Consider the following 27,071-nt stretch of genomic DNA (forward strand, 5'->3'; position numbering starts at 1 on the left):
GTTGTGTTTTTGCCGGATTTGTTTTAGTTGTTGGAAATTTTGGTTATCAAACTTCTGAATTAAATCAAACCAAGAATTCTTCAAATTTTAATTTCCTTGAATATTTTTGATTGATTAGTTATTTTTGGATGTGACTAATATATCTATCAAAATTTATCATTTGTAATTTTAATGATATTGTGTTTAACAAATTATAAGTACAATATTTGATATGTCATTAGACTGCATACTTGCAAATTATTTGAATTATCAAATGTTGGGAAATTTTTTAATTTTTACCACATAGTTTGCAATTCTTTCCTACATTAACATATAAATGGTGCTCATAGAAATAATGCAACTTAAGTACAATATTTGAGATTCTAACCTCAAAATGTTAGTAGAGTTTTCTGATTCTTCTTGAAAGCAAAGTATCATTATCAAAGTACATAATAAGATTACTTCACTTCTCTTTCTATTTGAGGGTTTGTTTACTTTGCTTGTAGTCTATTTTGCTTTTATGCTAATGTATGTTTTAATTTAATTTGATGTATGCTTTCTATATTATGTTTTTTAATAAAGGAGATTCATACCAAAAAAAAAAAAAAAAATTCTCCCAACATTTGTCAACATGAGTGTATAATAAAATTCTATCATATGTTTTGGCTTTTGCTTTTTGAAATCCCTAAATTTGTTAAGAGTTTTTATCCATATATTTTCCCTTCTTTCAAATTTAAATTCTTTTAAAAGATTAGATAGATTATTTATTTTTGGATGTGAATTTTGTATCTATCAAAATCCAAAAAAAAATCTCAAATTATATTCTATAAAATTTTTAGATTGATTAGTTATCTTTGGATGTGAATTTTTTAACTACCACAATTTCGCATTTGTAATTTTGTATATTTGAATCCAATTTTAAGTTCTTTTCGGTAATGGTATGCCATGAGAGTGCATAATTGCAAATTATTTGAATTATCAAGCACACATTCAGAAAATTTGATTTACCAAATTGCATAGTTTGCAATTCTCTTTACTTTAATATATAAATGGTGCTCGTAAGACATAGTTTAACCTCAATACAATTTTGAGATTCACCTCAAAATGAGGAGCTATTTTTCTGATTGATTTTGAAAGCAAAGTATCATTTTCACATTGCATAATAAAAGAAAGATAATATCTAGAAAATTTACTTGTAAAATGTTTCAAAAATTGCCTATATTTTTTCACACCACATTCTAAACAAAGTTTTCCAACATAATATTAGGAAGTAATTCTAGTTATTCTCCCTAATTTAAAAATCACAGTTTGAATACATGTGATTTTGAAAAAACCCCAAAGATGTAGCTCGAGTGACTCGTTCTGTTGCGTCAGCATTATAGAGGCTGTAATAATTCTTGATTAATGATAATAAGTTACAAACATATTTATATTACACAAGGAGACTAGGGTTACAATATTTACAAGTAGATCCCTATACTTATATTGATATACACATATCGCTGATACACCCTCTCAAGATAGAGAGAGTTTAACGACCCCAATCTTGAAACATGCTTGCTAGAAACGGGCTCGTGGTAACGGTTTCGTAAAAGTGTCGGCCAACTGATCATGAGTAGAGACATGTGAAACCCATAGCTTGTTGGACTGAATCTGGTTTCGAACAAAATGATAATCAAGTGCAATATGTTTCATACGAGAGTGAAAGACAGGATTCACGCAAAGATAAGTGGCACCCACATTGTCGCAATAGATAACAGGAGGAGCAGGAATATCAATCTTGAGTTCAGAGTACAAGGAACATAACCAACAAAGTTCAGCTGAAGTGTTGGCAACAGCCCGATATTCCGCTTCCGTTGAGGAACGAGCAACACCATTCTGCTTTTTAGATGACCAGGGAATTGGATTGCGACCCATATAAATGACATAACCATTTGTCGAGACATAGTCATCAGTGTCTCCCGCCCAGTCCGCGTCGGAGAAACCTTGTAATTTGACATGAGACGTTGAAAAACAATGAAGAGAAAGAGGAGATGAAGCGTGAAGATAGATACCATGTGTGGTAGTACCAACAAGATATCGTAGTACTCGTTTCGCAGTTTGCCAGTGTTCATGTGTGGGTCGGTGCATGAATTGTGAGAGACGATTCACCGCATATGAAATGTCCGGTCTTGTGAATGAGAGATATTGAAGACTGCCCACAACAGATCGATATTGGGAAGCATCTTGAAGTGGAGAACCGCTAGTAAGAGTAAGCTTGGGTGTTGTCGGTAGAGGAGTGGAGACAGGTTTTGCTTCGATCATGTTTGTTTTGTGTAGTAGGTCAGTGATGTATTTACGTTGCATAAGATGCATACCTCGGACGGACCGTGTAACCTCTATCCCAAGAAAATAATGTAGGTCAATAGGGTCCTTGATGGAAAAGCGGTCAGCGAAAGCACGAAGAACAGCATCTACAGTTCCAGAGTCACTACCGGTGACAATGATATCGTCGACATACACTAGAACATATGTAATTTGGCGACCAGAGCTGCGAATGAAGAGTGAAGCAACTGCGAGGGAGTTGGAGAAGCCGGTATCAAGTAAATGTTGTTTAAGAGCTATATACCATGCACGGGGGCTTGCTTAAGTCCATAAATTGGCTTCCGTAGGCGACAAACATAAGAGGGTCGATCCTTATCGACAAAACCTGGCGGCTGTGACATATACACTTCTTCAGTGAGATCACCCTGTAGAAAGGCATTGTTGACATTGAGTTGTTTTATAGGCCATGCTTTCTTCACTGCAACATCTAACACCACACGAATTGTTGTGGATTTGATAACAGGACTAAAAGTTTCAGCATAATCCTTGCCATATTGTTGGTGAAAACCCTTAGCAACTAACCTTGCTTTGTAGCGGTCTAGTGTCCCATTAGCAAGAAATTTCTTGGTGAACACCCAGCGACAACCAACAATATTCTGATGAGCATTTGGAGGTACGAGATCCCAAGTATGGTTACCAATTTGAGCATCATACTCAACCGAACATGCTCGTGACCAATTAGGATCTTTAAGTTCCTGAACAATTGTAGCTGGTTCATTTAAACGAGAGGAATGCAATGTAACCTTGAGACCAAACTTTTGGACGGGTTTGTGAATATTATTTTTGGCACGAGTTGTCATATTGTGGAGATTTTGCGGTGGCGCATTGTTTTGTGTTTGGTTGTGTGCTTGAATAGAAACATCTTGGTGTGGTGGTGGGATTTGTGGTGGTTGCGGCTGAGTTGTGGGTCGCAACTCATTTTATGGTCGAGCAGTGGGCTCATTGGAACGGGGTTGTGGTTGAGTCGTGGGTCGCGACTCATTTTCAGGAGTAGCAGTAGGCTCCAAAGACGTAGTAGGAGAAGACAAAGGAGAAAGAGACGATACCTAAGGGTGGTGTGGACACGACGGCGAGGATGGCGAGTGAAGGTTTGTGGCGGAGGGTCCCAAACTCGAAGACAAAGAAGACGAGGTCGATGTCAGAGCAGAGAGACTCGAAGCATCAACTGGACTTGGATGTATAGATGAATTATTGTGTTGTTGGGCTGTGGATCCAGTAGAAGCACTAGGAAGTGTTGTTAGGCCTTGTGGTTGGCCCACTAATCGATCTTGACGTTGATATGTATGAACAATGGGAGGTCGTGATATGGGTAATGACAACGACGGAGAGGGAGTATGTGGGGACGACAGTGGTTGCATCATCAATGGAGCCACCGAAATCGATGTAAATAACAGAGTGGAGGACGGTGCACCAGTGACTGTGATAGGATGAACTGACCGGTTGGAGACCATCTCACGAAAAGGGAAGACATGTTCAACAAAGCGAACATGTCGTGAGGTATAGATCCTACCAGACCGAACATGTAGACAATAGTATGCACTTTGTGTAGCCGAGTATCCAAGAAAGACACACGCTTGAGAGCGATCATCAAATTTTGTTGTGTATATGGGCGAAGCCAAGGGAAACACAAACACCCAAATACTCGAAGTTTCTCATAATTTGGTGGTTGATTGAATAACTTCTGAAACGGTGACTGAAGACCAAGGACTGGTGTTGGCATCCGGTTGATAAGATAAACAGCAGTGGCAAGAGCATACGGCCAATGATCCTTTGGTAGAGAAGCCACAGACATGAGCGTAAGACCCGTCTCCACAACATGACGATGCTTTCGTTCAGATAGACCATTATGCTCCGGAGTGTGGGGTGGTGATGTGAGATGTGTAATGCCAGATGTTGATAAAAACCGACGTAAAGCCACGAACTCGCTGCCATTGTCGGTGAACAAGGTGCCAATTATCGTTTGAAAACGATTTTCAACCTGTGCTTTAAAAGTGATCAACACATCTTTCACATCAGATTTGCGTTGTAGGGGATAAAGCCATATGTATATAGTGAAATGGTCAATGAGAATCAGGTAGTATTTGTAGTTTTGAGTGGAGAGAATTGAAGAAGTCCAAACATCAGAAAAATATATTGAAGAGGGCGATTGGATATGATAGATGTGTTTGTGAATGGCAACTTGTGACTTTTATTAATTAAACAATCTGAGCAAGATAAGTGTTTTTGTGAAGAAGAAGCAACATGAAGCGAAAAAGCATTAAGAATAGTGTTTAAGATAGGTGGAGAAGGATGGCCCAAACGTGAATGCCTTGAAACGAGACTTGTTCTTGGTCCAGACAAAGAGAGCATCGCCACAACATTCAGATTTGTCACCGGCCACACATACAACCCATGTTCAGTTCGGCCTTGGAGTAATGGGACCCCCGTACTCAGATCCTTCACCTGAAAGAATGTAGGAAAGAGGTGAACAGAAACATTATTAGCGTTACATAGTCGATACACAGAAATAAGATTTCTATGTATATCAGGAACACATAGAACTTTATCTAATTTTAAAGCTTTAGTTTGTGAGGGAAGAAGCATGGAACCCATGTGTGTAATTGGCATAGTAGACCCATCAGCAATCATAACATCATCACCACCAGCGTATGGCTGGTGCAGCGAGAGATTGTTAAGATCGGAGGTGATGTGGTGTGTAGCACCGGAGTCCAGGACAGCAGCCATGTTTGCCCGAGGTTGCCATGGAGTGAAGGGGCTGTTGTGGTGAGATGAAGTGTTGCATGGAGAGAAGTTGTGGACATCTTCGAGCATTGTGTCCTTGAGTGTTGCATAATTGACACTTGCCCAAGTAGGGCCTAAAATATCGGTTGTTGTTGTTACCTTGAGAGGATTGCCAATTGTTGTTGTTGAACGAGCGAGAGTGCTGGTTCTGGTTCCGTGAGCGACCATTGTTCCTAGGGTTGGAGTTGTTGTTGCTGGTGTTGTTGTTGTTGTTGTTGTCCATGCGATGCTGAACAATGTTTGCGGAGACCGGAAAAGGGGTCGGAGTGGCAGCGACAACAGCAATGAGGCGAGACTCACGGTTATGTAAGCGTTCATGAACATCGATGATGGCTGGTGTAACATCTTTACCCTCAATCTGATCTATGACAGATTTGTAGTCGTCGGGAAGACCTTCAAGGATCTTCTCAATTTGATCCTCAAGATCCATCGGTTTGCCAAGAGTAGCAAGTTCATCAAAACGAATAACAAGACCACGTACATATGTATCAATAGTCATGTTACCTTTAGTCCACGCCTTAATTTGATTTTTGATACCCTGAACGTGACCTCGGCTTGGTTTAGCAAAGATAGTGGCTCCCAGACCTCAGCAGCGGTAGTGGCTCGGGACACCAATGGTTGAACAAGAGCAGACATAGCGCCAAGCAAGGCACTGTAGAGAAGACGATCTTGGCGCTTCCAGAGAACAAAGTCTGGATTTGGAATGGTGACACCATCAGTCGTAATGGTGGGAGATGGAGCAGGGTGAGATCCATCAAGGTAGCCGGCGAGTTCATAGCCGTCAATCAAAGCATGGATCTGGAGACTCCACATCAAGTAATTGATGTCATTGAGTTTGGTAACATTAGAGGTGTTGACATTGAAAAGAGGATTAGTAGAAGTCAGGATGACTTCACCGGTGGAAGGAGAGGCGTTGCTAGAGGTAGCCATAGAGGAGGCGTAGTGTTTAAAAAAATTTAGGTTTAGGTTTTATCGTTTGCTCTGATACCATATAAAGACTGTAATAATTCTTGATTAATGATTACAGACATATTTATAGTACACAAGGAAACTAGGGTTACAATATTTACAATTAGATCCCTATACTTATATATTGATATACACTTGATAACTTACACTAATGGATATTTTTATTTTTAATTAAAAAATAATAAAATGTGTTTTATTATTAGTTAATCAAACTTTTGTCATCATGCTTCTGTAATCTGTATCGGTAAATTAGTTACCTCAAGAATGTTATATTTTGCTTTTTTATCTGTTTTACCAAAATCTTTTGTATGACTTCTTTCTCTATAATGCTATCCAATCCTAGGCTTGTAATGATGATGCAGAGCATGAATGCCTAAAAAAGCTGGATAGTTCGTTTTGTTATGTAATTCACCACAAGGAGAGAGCTAAATCCCATATTCTTCTTAATCTTCCAGTTCCAGGTTTAGCTGATGAGACTTTAGCTATCTGATCTTCCATTAGCCTCTCCACGTCTGGTCCCATATCGTGGACCATTTTAACTGACTCGGAGAGACGGTTGAGCAAATTCACCAACGCAATCACCTCGTTCCGTTGCAGTTGAAGCTGTTGAAAAAGATAAGAATTACTTCAGACTCAGCGACGTCTAAATATACAAAATCATGCGTAAAGATGTTTGAGTAACTCACAGTCTGATGGTCTCCGGTTTCTTGGTTTCCGACAGAGAAGAGAATTTTCAAAGCTGTACCAAGTCCCTGAACCTGAAGTTTCCCCCAAAGCCGACATTTTTCACAACCTACACAATCCATCAGTGCACTGCAACAAATACATTGCTAATTACCTGTATTACTAATTACCACACTCTCTACGTTTGCCAATTCATTTTCAAGAAAATAATCAGACAAACCTTATATTCCTGAATTGTTTCTGAATCTGCTGTTTCAATTCTGGGCCACTTTGACCTTGCCACAGCTTAGCTTCATCAAACGGAACAGGACATGCTGTTTGTAGTTTTGGACTATACAACAATTGTTTAATCAAGGACTGTGTTTTCAGATCTTCAGCATGGTTTCCTGTGTCATACTCTGCCTGCTCCAAGTATGCTGTTGCCTGAATCAAACATTTGCAAGAAGTCAGTCCATAAGACTAATAGAATGATTATTTAAAGAGACATAGAAATTCCCAAAAAGAGAGAAGTTACTCACTTTTGTAACAGCACGTAGCACAAATAGATAAGTGAAGTACATATTTCTAACACGATCTGGATGTCTCAGAATACGATCATACATCAGATCCATGTTCTGTCCCCACTGTATTTCAAAGTAAATACATATCAATCAAGAGTCAATACCATAGTACAAGTATATATTCATGTTGAGAGACTTGTCTATCTTTTTGCTCAGAAACACAAACCTGGTTGCTTGACTCATCAAGAAGGTAATCAGCAGCTATGTGCATCGAGATTGAAGAATGAAGACCAGATATTAATTTGTACAAAACCTTTTTCTCTGGACATGTCTCCCCAGATGAATCTGCAGAAACCCATATACACTTCAACGTACATCATATAACACACCTTTGTCCCCAATACTAATATGATGGGGAAAGAAAACTCACACTTTGGACAATTCTCTGAATATATAGAGTCCCAAATCCTTCTAGCTGACGGTCCAGTATAACCAGTATACCTCTCAGGGTTTAACTGAAGATTGACATAAGTCATCTCACCTGTACATATAAGTCAATTTGAAATTATCAAAATGCTAATTCACAGTATAGCATATATTCAAAGAAGATGTCCGAAGAGCATTTTTTTTTTAGGTTACTACATACCGCTATCTGTGTCATCGTCGTCATGCGTCCATGGATTCTTGGTTTCAACCCAACCTCTGAATGCTCTGTTATCTATAGTACGGTCAACGGCTGCTTGTGGTTTTCCCTCTTGACACTTGAGATCATGAGAAGGAAGTGGCCTTTTAAACGGTTCTGGAAACTCATTCTCTGGACATTCACAGACACTGCAATCACGCAGACGACACATTCCATCTTCTGGCCAGAATGGGCAGTCACACCACAGTTTAACCTAAATCCCCACATTTAAAAACAGCCAGACAAAAAAAGTCACTAACTACACCACTGTACACAATTCCATAGCTTTTTATCGACATAATGTGTGATTCAAAAAGCAATCACTGACCTTAAAGTACCGGAAAAAAGGTGTAGTGACGAGATCTTGCAGTAAAGGATTCAAGACCTCACTATTGAGATTGTCCACTGTTTCATAATCACAACAACAGTCTTCAACCATACCTTTGTATTTACCAGTTCCCTGCATTCAAAATTAAAAAAAAAAAAAAAAAGACTAATAATCAAATCTTGATCCATTGAAAGATTAAATCTTACAACAACATTGACGACAATCACACACATCTTCAATTTAAAACAACATTGGTACATTTCAGAGAAAACGTTTCAAAGCTTTGGTGTTTAAACAATGTGACCAAAAAGATTCAATTTTTATTACCATTGTGGCTAAACAATGTGATCAAAAGATTCAAACTTTTTATTACCCCTGAATCCATCACAGTCACAGATATCCACAAATTTCCTCAAATACCCAATCCAGAAACATAAACAGAACACCAAAAAATTGTACTTGAGCGAACCATAAAAAGTCAAAATTCCTTAAAATCAAAAATGATACAAAATCGAAAGCAAAAAAGATCGAGAGAATTTTAAGAAGAGAGTGAAATCCAAAAACCTGAAGTGAACAGCTACAAGAATTTCGATCGGTGAAGAAGAAACCAACATTAGAAGCGGTCCTTGAGCTCACAGCAACTGCCAAAAACACGACAACCAGAGTCGCTAAAGGCCATCGCCATGTTTTCCTCTTCCCATCGCTCTCTTCTTCTTTGATTGCTCCTCTTCCCATTACGATAACGATAACGAATGGGAGAGAAATTATAACAAATCCTTTTACAATAAAATTAACCCAAAAAAAAAAAAAAAAAAACGTTTTTTTAGCGTCTTCCGGGATTTCTCAAAACCCCATTGTTGTGTTTTGTGTCTTAAGCAAGCAAAGTCATGAAAATGCGTTATAGCTTGAGCTTCAATGCGAGACACATCTTTTTATTTTTTGACATTTCAGCGCGACGTGGGGTTTTGCATAACACGCGCTTTTGTCTTAGTCGGCGCGTGTTGGAACCAATTTTGTTTTCATCTCGTGACGTGCATTAGCCAATAGGATGCTTTTGTTCCCAGTCAACGACCATTCGTTTGACTTTAAAGGCATCTCTGTTCAAGGCTGTCGTTTCATTGTTTATAAATCTCGTCTGTTTTGGGCTGATTGGGTTCAGATCCACACTATCGCAATATATATTTCTACTCCCCGGTGCCCTAAGATCGACATCACCGTACGTGTATTACAAGGCATTCGTTGTTCTGAGGCTTATGCTGTACAGAGTGAGAGAAAGAGGTGTATTTTCAACGTGCATTAGCCAATAGGATGCTTTTGTTGTGTTGTTAATTACAAATACAGTCATCGATCGTTTACATGTATGTAGAAAAAGGTAGCTGTTGCAGCCAAGAAAAGCTAATCTTATAATATGATATATACAAACATTGGGAGTAACCATAGTCATTTTACGAATAAACCTCTCAAATTAATGGTTACGTGTTTCTTTATACATGGTTAGTGTTCTTAAGAAACCTGGTTTATTATTGCAATATGGATTTTGAATTTTTGTCACTCATTTGTGGCCAGAAAACATTTCGTACGTTAATTGATTCACCGAACCTTATCTCTATGCTTTTAACCTTGTATTTTCTTCCTATTTATTTGATCATCCTTTTTTATTATTATTTTTGTTGTACGATAGTTAGTTAACATGGACTCTTGTGCATTGTACTCGTGCTGAAAAACTAAGTTTGAACCGATTACTGCAGAAGTCTAGTCATGCATGTGACATGAGGAAAAAGCCAATAATCAAACATTATAGCTGATAAATTTAGGGTTTTACTCTTTTTACTGTCATGTCCAGTTTTAACCGCTGAGAATTTCTATTTATACTGATGCAAAATATGTTAGCTCTCCTTAACTCAACTCACTCAAATCCTATATAGAAACACACAAAACAATCACAATGAAGAAAACTTCAGTAGTCTCTGTTCTCATCACTCTCATGTTCGCAGCATCAGTTGTCTGCATCCAAGGACAACGACAGGAAGAGGTGAAGGACAGAGACGGAAATCCAGTTAAACTCGGTGAACAATACTTCATCCAGCCTCTGTAGACGAAAAGTAACAACGGAGGTGGTCTTGTCCCAGCGGCCACTAACATACTTCCCTTTAGTCCACTTGGCATCACCCAAACACTCCTTCCGTACCAACCGGGACTACCGGCTAGCTTCAAATTACCATACGCTCTCATGGAGACCATCGTTAAGATATCTGTAGCTGTAAATATCGAGTTCAAGTCAGACATCTGGCCGGTCTGCAACGAATTTTCCAAGTTCTGGGAAGTCGATGTTTCCTCATCGGCTCCCAAAGAGCCTATGATTCTCATCGGTGGTAAACCACAAGAGAAAAATAGTTGGTTTAAGATCGAGAACGCCGGAGAAGGAGCAGGAGCAAACACTTACAAGTTGACCACCTTAACCGGGACCGTTGGAGCCACCCCAGGGGTTTGGTTAAGCGCACCACAACTAATTCTAACCAATGATGATGCTAAGACCTTACTCGTTAAATTCAAAAAGGTTGATGATGCTACTACGGCTGCTACTTCTACTTCTCGGGTTGAGAAGCTAGGTCTAAGGATGTTCCCTTTCTACTAAAAATCATGTAATGGTTTTTTTTTTTGGTTAATAAAAATCATGTAAACAACCAAAGGAAAGGCGAATTGTCTATAGGAAAGGCGACATAAAAGGCGATAGGAATTGTCTAACCCTATTCGCCGCCGCTGGCCGGCCTCACACCGTCCGACGAGAAAGCCCTAATGGCGAAAAAGAAAGGTGGCTCCAAGGGGCCAGTTCCGGGTTCTTCCAAGTTCGCTCGAATGGTTGCTAGTTCCTTGAATCCGAAAGCCTCAACTTCACACCTTTCAGATGTGAAGCTCCTCAGTCCAACTCCGATATCCCCCTCTACAACTCAAGTGAATCCCTTGGTCGAGACGCAGGACACGATTCCAGCGACTCCCGAAGGAATTTCCAGCCCACCCGGCGCTAGTGTACCCATCAGTCCTCAGAACCTAAAAGTTACAGTCGAAGAAAGGGTAGCCCTTCCCTCTCCTCTTGTACCAGAAATTGGGTCTATCCTAACTCCAAACGCAGTGTCTGAGATCGTCTCCGCCGCAGTTAACGCACCACCTACAGGTAGTCCAGTGGTCGTCGCACCTCCGTCGGTCCTCCTAGCGGGAACAGAGATGTGGAAAGGCTATCTAGTCGCCCAATTTCATGGCCTGTGTCCATCTGCCTCGAGAATATTCAACGACTTAAACCCGATTTGGGGTAAGTTCGGTAATGTAACGGTTAGAGTGATATCCGATTCTGCTGCTATGATCTTCATCCCTTCACTGGCCACTCGTGAATCGGTGTCCGACATCGGTTTTTGGCAGGCGGGTAATTGCTCATGTACAGTCTACCCTTGGACCTTAGACGGCTTGATAGAGGTTGAAGAGCTTCAGACCGCACCCACGTGGGCAATCCTGAAAAAAGTTCCTCCGCAATTATACTCTCTTCCTGGCATTAGTGTGATTGCCAGTGGTATCGGAGAACCATTGCATACTGAGAAATCGAGGCTGGATCCGATTAACATAGGAGCAACAAAGGTGAAAGTGGTTATCAAACTAGACTCCCCACTCCCTACCTCAGTCATAGTAAAGGATGTACAAGGCAGTTCGATCCGACTTGCGGTTGATTATCCACACTCCCCCCCCCCCAATGTGTGAACTGTGGGAGATATGGGCACCTCATAAGCAGATGTCCCAAGCCTCTCCTTAAGAAATCTCCTTTCACGAAATCAGTTCCGTCGGGAACCAAAGAAGTCACTCATCCTACTGTCATCCTTACGGATGAAGCTTGTACCGAGGGGGTTGATCCGGCTCAACACCATACGGAAGCCTCATTCTCTGAGCCCAAGCAAAAAAGAAGACGTTCGCGCCCTACTAAGAGGTCAAAGAGCACACCTCCAAGACTATATGAAAGACACCCCACAATGCAGTCCCAATGGATTCCAAAACAAAAGGACCTAAAGGGAGGGGTTCGAATAGGGGACGACAGAAATGCGAGTACAGTTGTTCAACCTCCTAGTCTCGACATAGCCTCCGCCGATACTCTCAAAGTTCCTTCATGCCCTACAACTGCTGAGGGGGATAAGAGTGGACCCTTGAATTCTGGAGTGACTGAAACAAACCTCCCGGTGCCGGACAGCAACCATCAGACTGAGGAAAACGGGATTGATCCGCTCTTCCCCATTCCACTTGTTTGGGATGTGATGTCTACAAAAACCAGGAAGAAGCTTTTGAAGATCTGGCATGGTAAACAAAAGACAGTTGGATCCGCAACTCACGATTCCAACCGGGAGTTTCACTCGGAGGGAATTCGCATCTCTGAAAGCTTTGCTTTCTCCACCTTCTTATATTATTAATGAAGGTTTTTTGTTGGAATATCCGAGGCTTAAATAGTCTTGGTCGTCAAAAAATGGTTAGAAGCTGGATTGCTTCTAACAATCTTCTGGTAGGTTGTTTTTTGGAAACCCGTGTCTCTGAAGCCAATGCAACTTCTGTGTTAGCTTCAACCCTACCAGGTTGGCGTTCGGATAATAATTATAGTTACTCGGAGTTAGGAAGGATTTGGATAGCTTGGCATCCTTCAGTATCCCTTTTGGTCCTAAAAAAGACTGATCAGTTGATGATGTTCATTTTGCAATTGCCAAATCTGAGCACCTCTTTTGCAGTCACTTTCATATGGCAGAAACACGGAACATGAGAGAAGGTCCTTATGGGAGGACATCTCCATGCTAGCGTCTTCTTCTCCCCTCACTAATACCCCGTGGGTGCTAGTGGGGGACTTCAATCAAATAGCTACACCCAGTGAGCACTACTCCGTAACCCACGCATCTCTTCCCCTCAGAGGCATGGAGGATCTCCAGTCCTATATGAGAGATAACGAATTAGAGGACATGCCAAGCCGTGGAGTTTTTTTCACTTGGTCTAACCACCAACAAGACAATCCTATAATCCAGAAATTAGACAGGGCATTAGCAAACCCTGAATGGCTAAATACCTTTCCCTATGCTACTGCAGTATTTGATCCTCCAGAAGAATGTGACCACGCTCCTTGTATTATCACAGTTAACAACCAGTCTGAGCGTTCGAAGAAGTGCTTCAGGTACTTCTCCTTCTTATCGACTCATCCGACCTATATCTTAGCTATCACAACAGCTTGGACACAACAGATTTTGTTGGGCTCTGCAATGTTCTCCCTGGGGAACAAATAAAAGCAGCGAAGAAATGTTGTAAGGCTCTAAATAGACATGGATTTGGGAATATCCAGCAAAGAACAAGTGAGGTGCTCGAGCATTTGCAGTCTATACAAGAAGATCTCCTAAGTTACCCCACAAATGCGTTATTTAGGGCTGAGCATGTTGCGCGGAAGAAGTGGGATTTTTTCGCCTCAGCGCTGGAGACATTCTATAGGCAGAAATCAAGAATCCATTGGCTGAAGGAGGGTGATGCCAACACAAGCTTCTTTCATCGCGCAGTCATTGCACATCAGGCCAGGAATCTTATCTCATACTTAAGGGGGGGGGGGATAATGAAAGAGTCAACAATGTCAACCAAATAAAGGAGATGATAGTGGCTTATTACACAAATCTATTGGGAACCGAGAGTCAAGCTCATCCCTACTCCGTCAGGAGGATTCAAAACCTTCAGCCATTCAGGTGCGATCCCACCTTGGCAGCTAAACTCACCGCTATTCCCACAGAGGAAGAGATCACAAGCTCACTGTTCTCTATGCCTAAGAACAAGGCTCCTGGCCCTGACGAATTTTCAGCTGAATTCTTCTGGGAGACGTGGTCAGTGGTGAAGGAGAGCACAATTAAGGTGGTGAAGGAATTTTTCCAAACCGGACATCTGCTCAAAAGGTTTAATGCAACAGCTATCACCCTCATCCCCAAAGAACCGGGAACAGACAATCTCATTGTTTAATGCAACAGCTATCACCCTAATCCCTAAAGAACTGGGAACAGACAATCTCACTATGTTTAGACCGGTAGCCTGTTGCACAACAGTGTATAAAATAATAACTCGGCTCATCTCCAACAGGCTAAAATTGTTTATCTCTGATGCGGTGCAAGGGAATCAGGTTGGTTTCATTAAGGGTAGGTTTCTTTGCTAGAAAGTCCTACTAGCATCCGAACTAGTTAAAGACTTTCACGTGGAGGGTCCACTGACAAGAGGCTGTTTGCAGATAGATCTAACTAAAGCTTATGACAATGTTAATTGGAGCTTTTTACTTAACATAATGAAGGCAATGAAGTTACCAGATACTTTCATTGGGTGGATTCAAGCTTGCATCTCCTCTCCCTCCTACATCATCGCCTTCAATGGTGAGCTCATTGGTTTTTTCCAAGGTAAAAAAAGCATAAGACAGGGAGATCCAATGTCCTCTCACCTGTTTGTATTGTTCATGGATATCTTGGGCAGATTACTGGACAAAGGAGCAATCAATGATACCTTCCAGACTCACCCACAATGCCAGGCACCAATAGTTACTCAGTTGAGTTTTATGGACGATGTTCTGGTGTTCTTTGACGGATCAGAAAGCTCACTGGAAGGAATTATCAGTATTTTAGAGGACTCTAAGGCAAGCTCGGGTCTGGCTCTCAATAAACACAAAACGGCACTCATACTCGATGGAGGAGATTTTGAAAGAACGAGGGCGATGTCCTTGAGATTTGGTCTCACTCACGGGGCCTTCCCTGTAAGATATTTGGGTGTTCCTCTCACGATCCAGAAAATGAGAAAACAGGATTATCAACCCTTGATAGATCGGGTCAATCGCCGGTTTACTTCTTGGACTGCCAGACAACTCTCCTTTGCAGGAAGATTGCAGCTCCTAAAGTCAGAAATCTTTTCCACTATACACTTCTGGGATCCAATATTTGTATTGCCAAATCAATGCCTTTCGAAATTGGAGCAAATGTGTAATGCCTTTCTATGGAACGGAGCACCAAATTCAGCTAGAGGAGCTAAGATAGTCTGGGAGGTCGTGTGCACACCTCGAGAGCCTGGTGGGTTAGGTCTCAGAAGGTTATCCGACTGGAACAAAGTCTTCGCCTTGAAGTTAATATGGCTCTTGTTCACGGCTGTTGGCTCATTATGGGTCTCATGGATAAGAATACACCTGATTGGAAACAGAAACTTATGGGATCTTAATCCCACATCGGCAGGTAGCTGGATATGGAGATAGCTATGCAAGCTAAGACCTTTAGCTCGACCTTTCATTGTCTGTGAAGTTGGTTCCGGGGAAACTGCAAGCTTTTGGCTTGATAACTGGACTGGATTGGGACCTCTCCTCGACATCACGGGTCCCCTTGGTCCGCAAACCGCAGGAATTCCCCAAAGAGCAGTGGTGAGAGACACTTTTAGAGGTGCAAACTGGTGGTTAGCCACATCTAGAAGCCGTAACCCCATCATTAATTTGCTTCGGAGCGCCCTTCCAGCAACTGATGATATTATTAACTGCCAGCATGATGATACTTATTTATGGAAGACGGACCATCGTCCTCCATCAACTATATTCTCTACAGCCGCGACATGGTAGGCGCTTCGTCCTTCCTCTACCACCCTTCCCTGGCACAGGTCAGTCTGGTTTTCTCACCACATACCTAAACATGCTTTCATTACTTGGGTGGGAGCATGGAATAGGCTGCATACCAGAGACAGATTGAGGAGTTTGGGTCTCTCGGTTCCAGCGGTTTGCATATTATGCAATTCGCATGATGAATCCAGAGACCATCTATTCTTCGATTGCGCGTTCAGCGAGGCCATATGGACCTATTTTACCAGACGTGCCCATCTTAACCTGCCAAACCAGTTTATGCGTTGGGGGCGTCTACCAACAAGAATATAGCTCTAATCATCAAGTTGGCCTTTCAATCCTCACTTTACCTCATTTGGCGTGAACAGAATCAATGGATACATGCTGCCACTCCTCGGCCACCTGATACTTTGCTCAAGGAAATCAAACTCCTAATCAGAGCTAAACTTGATCCTCTCTCGAGAGAACAACATTATCTGTTTAACGGACAAACTCTGCTTCACACGTGGTTTGAGCTGTTTCAGGATTGAATCCTCCCCAATGAAGTCTCCTTTCTGTAATTTTGCTTTTTTTTTTCTTTTTCTTGTTGTTGGTGACCAGGAAGCTTAGGATTGCCGTGCTAGCGGGCGAATGTTTGTTTTTACCCCTGTAGAGCCTGTGGGTGTAAAGACTCTTAAGCCTTGTAAGGATCCTTTTTCGGAAATTTAAATATATATATATATATATATATATATATATATAAATCATGTAATGTTAAAGCCGACTCGTCCATGGCCAAAATAATGAGTTGAGATAAATAAATTATGAAGTTAATTAATATACCCGCACCCATGTTCTTATTATCCATGAATAACCCTAAATAAAATTATGCTTTATTTGAGGAAAAAAAGACTATTAGAATTCAGACTATGAACGGGATTGTGAGACCAAGAAAATGAATAATATACAGCTTTCATAAAATCAATTATGACATAAATTTAAGAATGAATATTTCTCAAATAACATCTATATACACTACAAAATATGGATGATATAGCTTCAATATATGCGACACACATAATTTGTAGCAAATATTTGCGACGATTAGTTACATATTAGTGACAAGATTTAAATTAAAAAAACTCGTAGCAAAAGTGTAGCTATCTGTGAGAAATAGTGACAATTTTAGATACCAATAAAGTTTGTGGTAATTTTCTACTAATAAGTAACCATATTTTTGTGATAATATACTAACTATTTTAGATGGTAACTAAATTTTGTAGTAAATGACTGATCACTACCATATAAACGGTTTTGGTTTAAAACCATATCAGATGATTTCTAATTGTGGTTATTTACGACAATATATAATTTTTAAGTAATTTAATCAAATTGTGGCAATTAGCTACAAATATATAACAGCTAATTCTTACAACTAAACTGAAGACCTTTGTTGCTATTTTGTTACAAAGAGCTAGTGGCGTTTTTTGTGTCTATTAGAGATAACTTATTTTGTGAGAATTTATAATAATCTGTTACAATTATATTGAGACAAAATTGAAGCAAACTGAATTGTAGCAAATTTGACACAAATTGCTACAAATTTGTTACGATTTTCTACAAGGCTTAATTAGCAACTACCTTATAGGCGCATACTATTTTTCGAAACAAATTTGTAACAAACATGAATTTGTGTCGAAAATATGTAAATAGCTACAAAAATTTTGGTAACTATACAAACCAAAATTTGTAGTGATATCACAAGTAACATGAAAGTATGAAGTTAATTTCGTTTTGGACAAACGCATGAAGTTAATTAATGTGTGTGTTCTTCCGATGAAAAGAGATCAAATTAAAGGATATAGTTATCTCTTGCAAATCCATGATATCAATCACGATAATAATAATTAAAAACCTATGAATAACGCATATCCAATATTAGGAGAAAAAAAATAGAATGATGATTTACGAAGTGACGTCTTGTTATCATAATCATTTGTTTTATTTTTTTCGTATATAAACGTTAAATTAATTTAAAAATCTCATTATGGTCTTTAGTTAGCGAACTCCAAAAATCCAATTTTTGTTGAGAGAAAAAGAGGGACTGAACTTCAGAAATGGTCTCCTTGCGTACACGGTGATGAATCCGACAGTCTGATAGCCATGCATGGTCCATCGATATGAAAGGACAGTAAGGACTGGGACCTTTTTCATTGGAAATGTTATAAAATGCTCAAGTGGTATCGTGTTTCTTTGTGAGCATAATATCATACGTACGTAGTCATATATTGTGTTAACTGTTAATTAGCATATGGTCCACTATTAATTTGTACGTAGATTATGCAGAGTGGTCTGAATGCATGCATATTTATCTCTTCGATCTAGCAAGATTTAACTCTCTTCTTTTCTTCCACTTAATGTTACTTGTCGCTTTCTGTTTCTGGCTATAAAATACCATTTTTGAGATTTTCTTTATTATTGATTTGCCTTCAGTCATATGTTTTTGTGTCTGAAGATCGCCTTAAGCAAGCAAAGCGTTATACAGCTTCAATGCGAGACACATCTTTTATTTTTGACATTTCAGCGCGACAGGGGGTTTTGAATAACACGCGCTTTTGTTTTAGTCGGCGCGTGTTGGAACGAGTTTTGTTTTCATCTCGTGACGTGCATTAGCCAATAGGATGCTTCTGTTCTCGTTATGGGTGATACAAATAAAATAAAAAACCAAGTTCCCTTTCGTACGCTTGATTAAACGCTTCTCTATTCAACGCTGTCGTTTCATTGTTATAAGTCTGATTTGGGCCGAGTCGATTTGGGCTGATTGTTTACTTTTACGAGTTCAGATCCACATATCGTAAAATTAATTCTACTCTCCGGTGCCCTAAGATCGTCATCACCGTGTATTATTTCCAAGGCGTTCGTTGGTGCCCTAACCCCTGTTTTGTGCTCGTTGTTTCTGAGGCTTATGTTTCTTTGTGTACTCCCAAAATCTAACTGACTAGTAATTGGTTTCTTTTGCATACAAGATACGGTGATGAGTTTGATAATAATGAACAATATCACGAGGTTGGGTTAAAAGATATTATTGTGTTGTTAAATACAATACAGGCATTGTTTACATGTATGAAGAAAAGAAAAAGTAGCTGTTGCAGACAGTAATAAACATTGGGAGTAATCACATTCATTTTACAAATAAAACTCTCAGGCTTGTTAGAATATTGAGAGGAAGAAGAAAAGAAACAGAGCAAGAGACTCTTTGAGAAGACAAAGAACGAAAACTGAAACTTTTATTTACATGAAACTTGTTACAATTTTGTTTTACAACACACCACAGTTATATATAAGTCATACGGTCATAACCGTTCGTAACTTGTCACAACCGACAACTTGAAACAATACATCTAATAACACACACCTCTTCACTAACTACAGACACATTAATTCTTTATAAAACATAATCAGACCAAACTCAAATACAAACTAACAAGGCTCTCAGCGTGGTTAGTGGTCTTAAAAAATTGGGAGGACGTAATCATATACGTGTTTCTTTATACTATATGTTTAGTAGTCTTACAAAATCTGTTTATTATTGCAATATGGATTTCGAATTGTTGTCACTCATTTGCTAACTTGGAAAATGAGATAGAAATCATTTGGTTTCTTGTATGAGCGTGTTTAGTAAATTCTTTTTAATTTTTTGGAAAAAGATGACAAATTATGGCCAACAACAGAGATGTGTAGAAACTTTTCGTACGTTAATTGATTCACTGAACCTTATCTCTCTGCTTTTAAAACATTGCCTTCTTCCTATTTATGGATCGTCCTTTTTTGTCATATTTGTTGTCCGATAATTAGTTAACTTGGACCATTTTGCATGTTCCTCGTGCTGAAAATCTAAGTCTGATATGAATCGATTACCACAGAGTTAAATCTAGTCTTTTCAATTTTCAATGTGTAAAAAAATTAGAAACCAAGGATATGAAGAAAAATAATAATAATACAATTTCATATTAGCAAAAAAAAATAATAACTTTAGGAATGAGTATTCATGCCCTGTTTTAACCGCGTGCTGAATATTTCTATAATTACCGAACTAAATGTGTGTTGGTGGTCTCCACAACGCAGCTTACTCAAAAGTCAAACCCTTTAAAAACTCAAAACAATACCATCACGCATGTTATTATCTTCCCATAAATTAGCTATGTTTATGTTTTCTAGTGCTTTATTATGAAACTGGGCTTGTCAATGAGCATGCTAATTATTAAAATATTAGGCAAATAGAATAAGAAAACTAAAAAAATCAAGATGTATATAAATTCAGAATTGGAAATTTACATAGATGATATTATTTGATAGTTCGATTCAATATAATGTTTTCTTAGATTAGATATGAAGAGGATAGATATGTACGTACTATATTTGGTTAGGAACAAAACAAATAGTAAAATATATACTATTCGTTCAAAAAATGCAAATCACGAATACAAATTTAAGAATATTGTAATCAATCACTGCATTAGTTTACAGTTAGTAAAACTAGCCATATATGTTGTGTTCTCTAATACTAGCCTACTAGGCATATGGTCCTTTGTGAATTCCCAAAATCAGATTCCGGTTCGAGGGAGATTGAACTATATATACATAATTATTCTTATGCTATACAGTACATAATACATCCGATGAAAGTCTCATAATTCAAGTAGAACATGTGCTACCTCTTTAATAACATGACTTGTAAATGTATGGGAATTAATGGGGCTGTTATACTATTTCTAAAAATTAAAAAGTGAATATTGTGACGGAAAAATTGTGACTGTTTGTTCGGTCATAATATTATAACGATTTCCATACGAAAATGTGACGTATTTAAAATGGTCATAAATATGTCACTATCTATACTAGTATTTTTGTAGCAGTTTTTACTCAAAAATCGGTTTTGGAAATTTTTTACATTTAATGCATTAAATTTAATAATAGTTACCAAAAATTCCAAATTAATTATAAGTAAGATTTGAAAAAATAATGAAATCTTTCTACCTCATTAAAACATAAATATATGATTTATTTTCATTTTTATTTGAATTTATATTTAAATTATTTTGAAATATTCTATAATACATTTAGTTAATAAAAATTGTGATTTTTTCCTGCATATGATGTAATACAAATTTTTAAAAACAAACATATATTACTCAATTTACAGATACAATATCCCACATCGCCTAAAAAGTTGAGCAATTGTTCACAATCATACTATAAAAGAGATCAAAATGATTCATAATACAATAAGCTTGATTTATCAGATATTCAAACTTAAAAAAAATTATTTGGTTTATTTCGGTTCTTTATTAAAGATTTTAAAAACGTTAAATATTATATATATTTATATTTTTTATAAAGTTAAACTTTATAAAATGTTAAAAATATTAATAATATTTAAACGTTTATGAAGCTTCAAATTTCTAAAGTTTAAATATTATAAATATTTCAACTTTTTAAAAAGTTAGAAGACCTTTAAAATATTAATAATATATTTAAACTTTTACGAAACTTCAAATATGAGAAATACTCAACCGTTTTAAGGATTCTAAGTATTATAAATATTTAAAATTTATAAGAAGCGTCAGTCTTATAAAATGTAAATGTTTACAATCTAATAAATAACATATCAACTTAAGCTAATATTTATAATATAAAATAATAAATATTAAAAATTAAGATGATATAGTGCGAGTTAAAATATTTTGGACGGAGTTATATAGCAGGACGAGTTTTTTGATATTTATATAAATTTAAAATATCATTAATTTGGTGTTACATGGGTAAAACATACTTTCATTTTTTTGTTAACACTATCAGTATCATAAAATAGACATATCTAATTAAATTGATTAAATAAATATTATATAAAAAATAAATTATATTGCGGTATTATATGGTTTAAACTTTAAACCATAAAATTAATAATTATTATATAATATAACATATTTAACCAACAAATACAATTTATAATTTAAATGTTTTAGTTATAAATAATTTTCCCCGCGGTATACCACGAGTTCTAATCTAGTTTAGTTATAATAATGTAACCGAGTTAAAGGTAACTAATTTTGGTCACTAATTGTATCGAATTTGTTACAAAATATTTAGTCACAAATATAAATACGGATTTATTACTATATAAAGTAACTAAACTATACAATTTTTGTGACTATATTTATGTCACTTTTAGTTAAAAATATTTTGTAGCTACCTTGTCACAATTAGTCACTATTTTAGTTATCTTTGTGTTTAGTCATAAATTGTGACATAGTTATTACCACTTTTGTGACTCCAATTAAATAAGAAAATAGTTTCAATAATGGAAAAAAAAGCTGAAAATACAAATTTTTCAAAAGAGTACAAATGACATAAACCAATCTGAAAATTATTACTCAGATTCGTCGTCAGTAGTTAATTCGATATTAGAATTCCCATCTTCAGCATATCATCAAGATCTTATGGTTGATCATCTAGATATAATAGTGTATCAACGTGTAATGAATCAGATTGGAGAACAGAATTATCATTATCATGTTGCAGTGCAGTTACGTACGTGTGGTGTATTAGTTTGCCGTGAGTTGTGTGTTGTATTGGTTTGGTGTATGGCAGCTCATGTGTTAGTTATGTGTGTTGTATTCGTTTGGTGTATGACAACTTATGTATTTGGTTTTTATTTCTAGGCTGTTGGATCATCTAAACAAGGTAATATCTTTGGATTTGGAGCGCTTAGTGAGATTTTACCATCTGGTGGTGCCTCTTCAAGTGTACCACAATCTAGTGAAGAAGTAGAGAGTAGAGATGATAACACATTGGATGCAAGAGATGGAAACTGATCTGAAAAAAATCCTTGAAGAAAATCAGCAAATCCAGAAAAGATTTGAAGCTATGGAGAAATTTGTTGAATCTTTTGCAATCAAAATGTCTAAATCCAACTCCACTACCAAGATCATCCGACCACCTTTATCTAACTACTATGGTTTGTACTTATATTTAGTATTGTTTAGTTTGTATTTTCTTTCGGTTGTGTTTATGGATTAACTTTGTGTTTGGTTTGTATTTCCTTTCGGTTGTGTTTATGTATTAAAGAGTCTAACACAACCGGAGTAGTCATGTTTAATTACAGTGAACTTAATTCTGATAAATATCGTGCAAGTTAAAATATCTTGGGACGGAGTTATATAGCAGGACAAGTTTTTTGATATTTATATAAATTTAAAATATCATTAATTTGGTGTTACATGGGTAAAACATACTTTCATTATTTTGTTAAGATTATCGGTATCATAAAATAGAAATATCTAATTAAATTGATTAAATAAATATTATGTAAAAAATAAATTATATTGCGGTATTATATGGTTTAAACATTAAACCATAAAATTAACAATTATTATATAATATAACATATTTAACCAACAAATACAATTTATAATTTAAATATTTTAGTTATAAATAATTTGCACCGCGGTGTACCACGGGTTCCATCTCTTGATTCATATCGATCGCTTTCTGATTATGCAAAAACTGAATTTTTCATTATAGCGAATTTCTTTAGTAGTGAACTATCATCACATATTTATTATCTTGTCAGATAAAAATGGAGATAATTTTGATTCAAGATTTAGCAGCTTGTTTAAATAAACAAAAATACACATTCTTAGGTTATCCGTGGATCCGTTTGTCATATTCAAATGTGACGTTGGTACTTAGATTCGATGATGATGTAATATTTTTATAATGATGATGTAATAAATAACAAAAGAAAATAAATAAATAAATTAGCAGGCCAACTTGTGTCTAGAGATCATCCTTGTTTTGCTATATAAATTTGTTAGCATGGACATTGTGCATGTTCCTCGTGTTGAAATTCTAATTTTGAATCGATTACCATAGTCTAAACCCCTCTTTTCAACCCTCACTATGGTAGAAATTAAAGATAGACATTAAGGACCACCCATCACAAAAATGATCAGAATGTGACAGTGCCGAGAAAAGCCAAGCGTTTATAGCTGACACTTTTAGGTTTTACTCAACCAGATGGTAGNACTGCCATACTCGATTTAACTGCATGAGAACTCCTATAAATACCGATACAAAATGTTCTTGTGTTCCACAACTCAAACCCCTCAGAAAAGTAAACATTAAATCTTTAAAAACACAAAACCATCAAAATGAATAAACCTGCAGTGGTCTCTTTTCTCATCACTCTCCTGTTAGCTGCAGCTGTCTGCATCCAAGCAGGCGAACCGGTGAAGGAAACTGTTGGAAATGATCTTAAAACCGATCAACAATACTACATCCAGCCAGTCAATACCAACTTCCCCGGAGGTGGTCTTGTCCCAGCCCCCCCTACACTAGGTTCCTTATGTCCACTTGGCATCGTCCAAACAGCCATTGCATTCATACCAGGCGTACCAGTTAGCTTCTCATTTCCAAACTCAACCATGAAAACAACCATTTCTACGGATGATTATGTAAATATTGAGTTTAAGTCCAAATTCTGGCTCTGCGATAAGCTTTCCAAGTTTTGGAAAGTCGATGAATCCTCACCAGCTACCGAAGAGCCTTCCATTCTCGTTGGTGGTACAAAGCAGGAACAGAATAGCTGGTTCAAGATTGAGAAAGCCGGAGAACGAGCTGGAGCAAACACCTATAAGCTGACCAGCTTTGCCGGACTTATTGGAACTAAGCCAGGAGCTTTACGGATACCACGACTAGTTCTTACCAATGATAAGGCTAAAACCTTACTCGTCATATTCAAAAAGTTTGATGAAGCGACTATTACTACTTCTACTTCTCGGGTTGAGAAGTTAGGTCTAAGAATGTTCCCGTTCTACTAGTCAACTGGTCAAAATCATGTAAAAAAAAGCCTGAGACTCGTCCATGGCAAGAAATAATGGGTTGAGATAATACCCGCATGCAAGTTTTTATTTTCCATAAACAAAATAAAATTATCCTTTATAGCGCTTTATTATTTTTATGCATGGTCGGGCTTGTCAATGAGACTGCTAATTATATTATCTGGGAAATAGAATAACACACCTTAAAAAATCAAGATATATTCCAATAACGAAAATTTACATAGATATATTATCTGCTAGTTCGATTCATCAATACAAAATGTTTCTTTGATTAGATATGAAGAGGATTGAAAACAAGGCAAATATCACACATAAAGTTTTAGAGAATCTTGTAATCAATTCGAGCAGTAGTTTACAATTAGTTGATAAATTGATAATGATCACTTTAATTAGTAAAACTAGCCATATATATTGTATGCGCTCTAGTACTAAGTGTATGGTTCTTCGTGATTAATTCCAAAAATCATATTCAGATAGATTGAAGGAATTCTTATAGAAAATGCTAATTTTAGGCAAATTTTATGTATATTCCTGTTTTGCTAAAATCTTATGAATTTGTCATTTTCACAAAATTTAAAAATGTCTATATTAATGATTTTTTTTTTTTGCTGAAATACATACTTTATAACAAATACTAAATCTTAAGAACAAATAAAACCGATTAAACGTAAATATAACAAATAATATGCATCTAATGTATTCTTGTAGCATGAAAATAAGAAATTTATAAGATTTTAGACGAAATGATAAAAATTTTAAATGCAACTAAAAAAAGAACGACATATTCATACTTAGTTTTACATTGAACTATACATAAGTATCCATGATCTGCTATACATAATACATCCGATGGAAGTCTATGTAATTCAAGTAACATGCTACTGTAGTAAAATATGGGGAATCAGTGGGGCACTGTTATGGTATGTTATACTAATTGTGGATCTGAAAGTCTAGCTATCTAATTGTGCTTATATTATATAACATGATTTGAAGGGATCTTTGAAAAAACAGAAGAAAATTTTCAATTGTCATCGCTCTCGCTCATTTGTTTTCCTGTAAGAACGTGTGGTGGGAATCATTTCTTTATTTGGAAATCATTTTTGTTGTTTCTATAGAAATAACCTAATGAACCTCTGTCATCGCTCTCGCTAATTGTGCTTCTATAGAAATAACCTAATGAACCTCTGTCATATCCGGCGCCGGGAAGCCTCCAAAGTCGACTCCTCCACACTGCATTTATCTCACCTTTCATTCACTTTCTTTCTCCTTTTCATCTCTGTTCACTTCGGCTCTGTTCTCCCCCCCATTAATGAAGCTTCCCACAGCCATAACATGACTAAACAGACCCACAAGAGGCTTCCCCACCTCGTTGCGTCTCGCTCTCTCTCTCTTCTCAGATCAGAAGTATATAGCCTCATTCATAATTTATTTGAAATCATCAGTTTAGTCCTACCATGGCTGAGTTTCCAGCAAAGAAGAACCCTAATTCCAAAAAAAGGAATGACTTCACCACCAAATGCTCTTCCTTGGTGAAACAGCATTGTGCCCGTCTTTAATTATATACTCCGCCGCTGCACCACCATGCGCTCCTCCGCGCCTACATCTATCACGAAGACGACTAAAAAGAGAGAAAAAGCTTTGGTTACCAGCTGTAAATTAAAATACTCTAGATTATAAACTAATCCGAAATCTCTAGGTAACGCAATTGGTCCCTGGCAACGGCGCCAACTTGATTGCTCGAATAATTACCCGATACATTTAACCGCAAGGCAGTATATACGAGGTCAAATCCACAAGGACCAATGGTACACTAAAGATTTGCGAAGAGTCGTAAATAGCTAAAGCTGACAAATGTTTGTTTGTTTGGTTTTCAAGTTTGTAAATAAAATGAAAATAAATTAAATCGATTAAATTATAAGATTAAAACATTGGGTCATAGGGTATTTGAGAGATCAATGACTAATGAGAAAATGAAATATGGAATTCAATAATTAAGAACCGTTCTAGAACATGAACACTATAATAGACTAACCCTTTTTCAAGGCATTAGAAACTAAATTTGACTATTAGTTTGCTAAACTTTCATCCGCAACCTCATAGCCAAATTTGCATTACAATCAAGTTCATTAAGTTCACAATGCGTTCTAACATCAACTTCCGCAGGCTAGAAATACATTGCTCAATTCACACTCATTCATGCATTCTATCAAACACTTGTGATGCATAGAAAAACCTAGAGTCTAAAACAAGGTGATCAGTCATATTTTAACATTAAGAT

The 27,071-nt window shown here is 37.2% G+C and overlaps 3 protein-coding genes and 1 pseudogene across 3 annotated transcripts; 2 read left to right on the forward strand and 2 right to left on the reverse strand.

The window, feature by feature from the left end:
• Nucleotides 5,620-6,054, reverse strand: LOC104753794. The gene has a single exon (XM_010475991.1). The coding sequence runs from the start codon at nucleotides 6,052-6,054 to the stop codon at nucleotides 5,620-5,622; it is 435 nt and encodes a 144-aa protein (XP_010474293.1).
• Nucleotides 6,273-9,215, reverse strand: LOC104751072 (endoplasmic reticulum oxidoreductin-1). Its single transcript, XM_010472949.2, has 9 exons — nucleotides 8,852-9,215; nucleotides 8,288-8,419; nucleotides 7,924-8,173; nucleotides 7,708-7,818; nucleotides 7,504-7,622; nucleotides 7,296-7,400; nucleotides 6,998-7,200; nucleotides 6,780-6,906; nucleotides 6,273-6,696 (listed from the first exon to the last, which is right to left on the reverse strand). The coding sequence occupies exons 1-9, from the start codon at nucleotides 9,020-9,022 to the stop codon at nucleotides 6,502-6,504; spliced, it is 1,413 nt and encodes a 470-aa protein (XP_010471251.1). The 5' UTR covers nucleotides 9,023-9,215; the 3' UTR covers nucleotides 6,273-6,501.
• Nucleotides 10,210-10,931, forward strand: LOC104751073 (annotated as a pseudogene).
• Nucleotides 24,046-24,895, forward strand: LOC104751074 (cysteine protease inhibitor WSCP-like). Its single transcript, XM_010472950.2, has one exon. It carries the CDS (start codon nucleotides 24,104-24,106, stop codon nucleotides 24,770-24,772), a length of 669 nt encoding a protein of 222 aa, XP_010471252.1. The 5' UTR covers nucleotides 24,046-24,103; the 3' UTR covers nucleotides 24,773-24,895.

The sequence above is a fragment of the Camelina sativa genome, chromosome 16, assembly GCF_000633955.1.
Source record: "Camelina sativa cultivar DH55 chromosome 16, Cs, whole genome shotgun sequence".
In the NCBI taxonomy this organism is placed as follows: domain Eukaryota; kingdom Viridiplantae; phylum Streptophyta; class Magnoliopsida; order Brassicales; family Brassicaceae; genus Camelina; species Camelina sativa.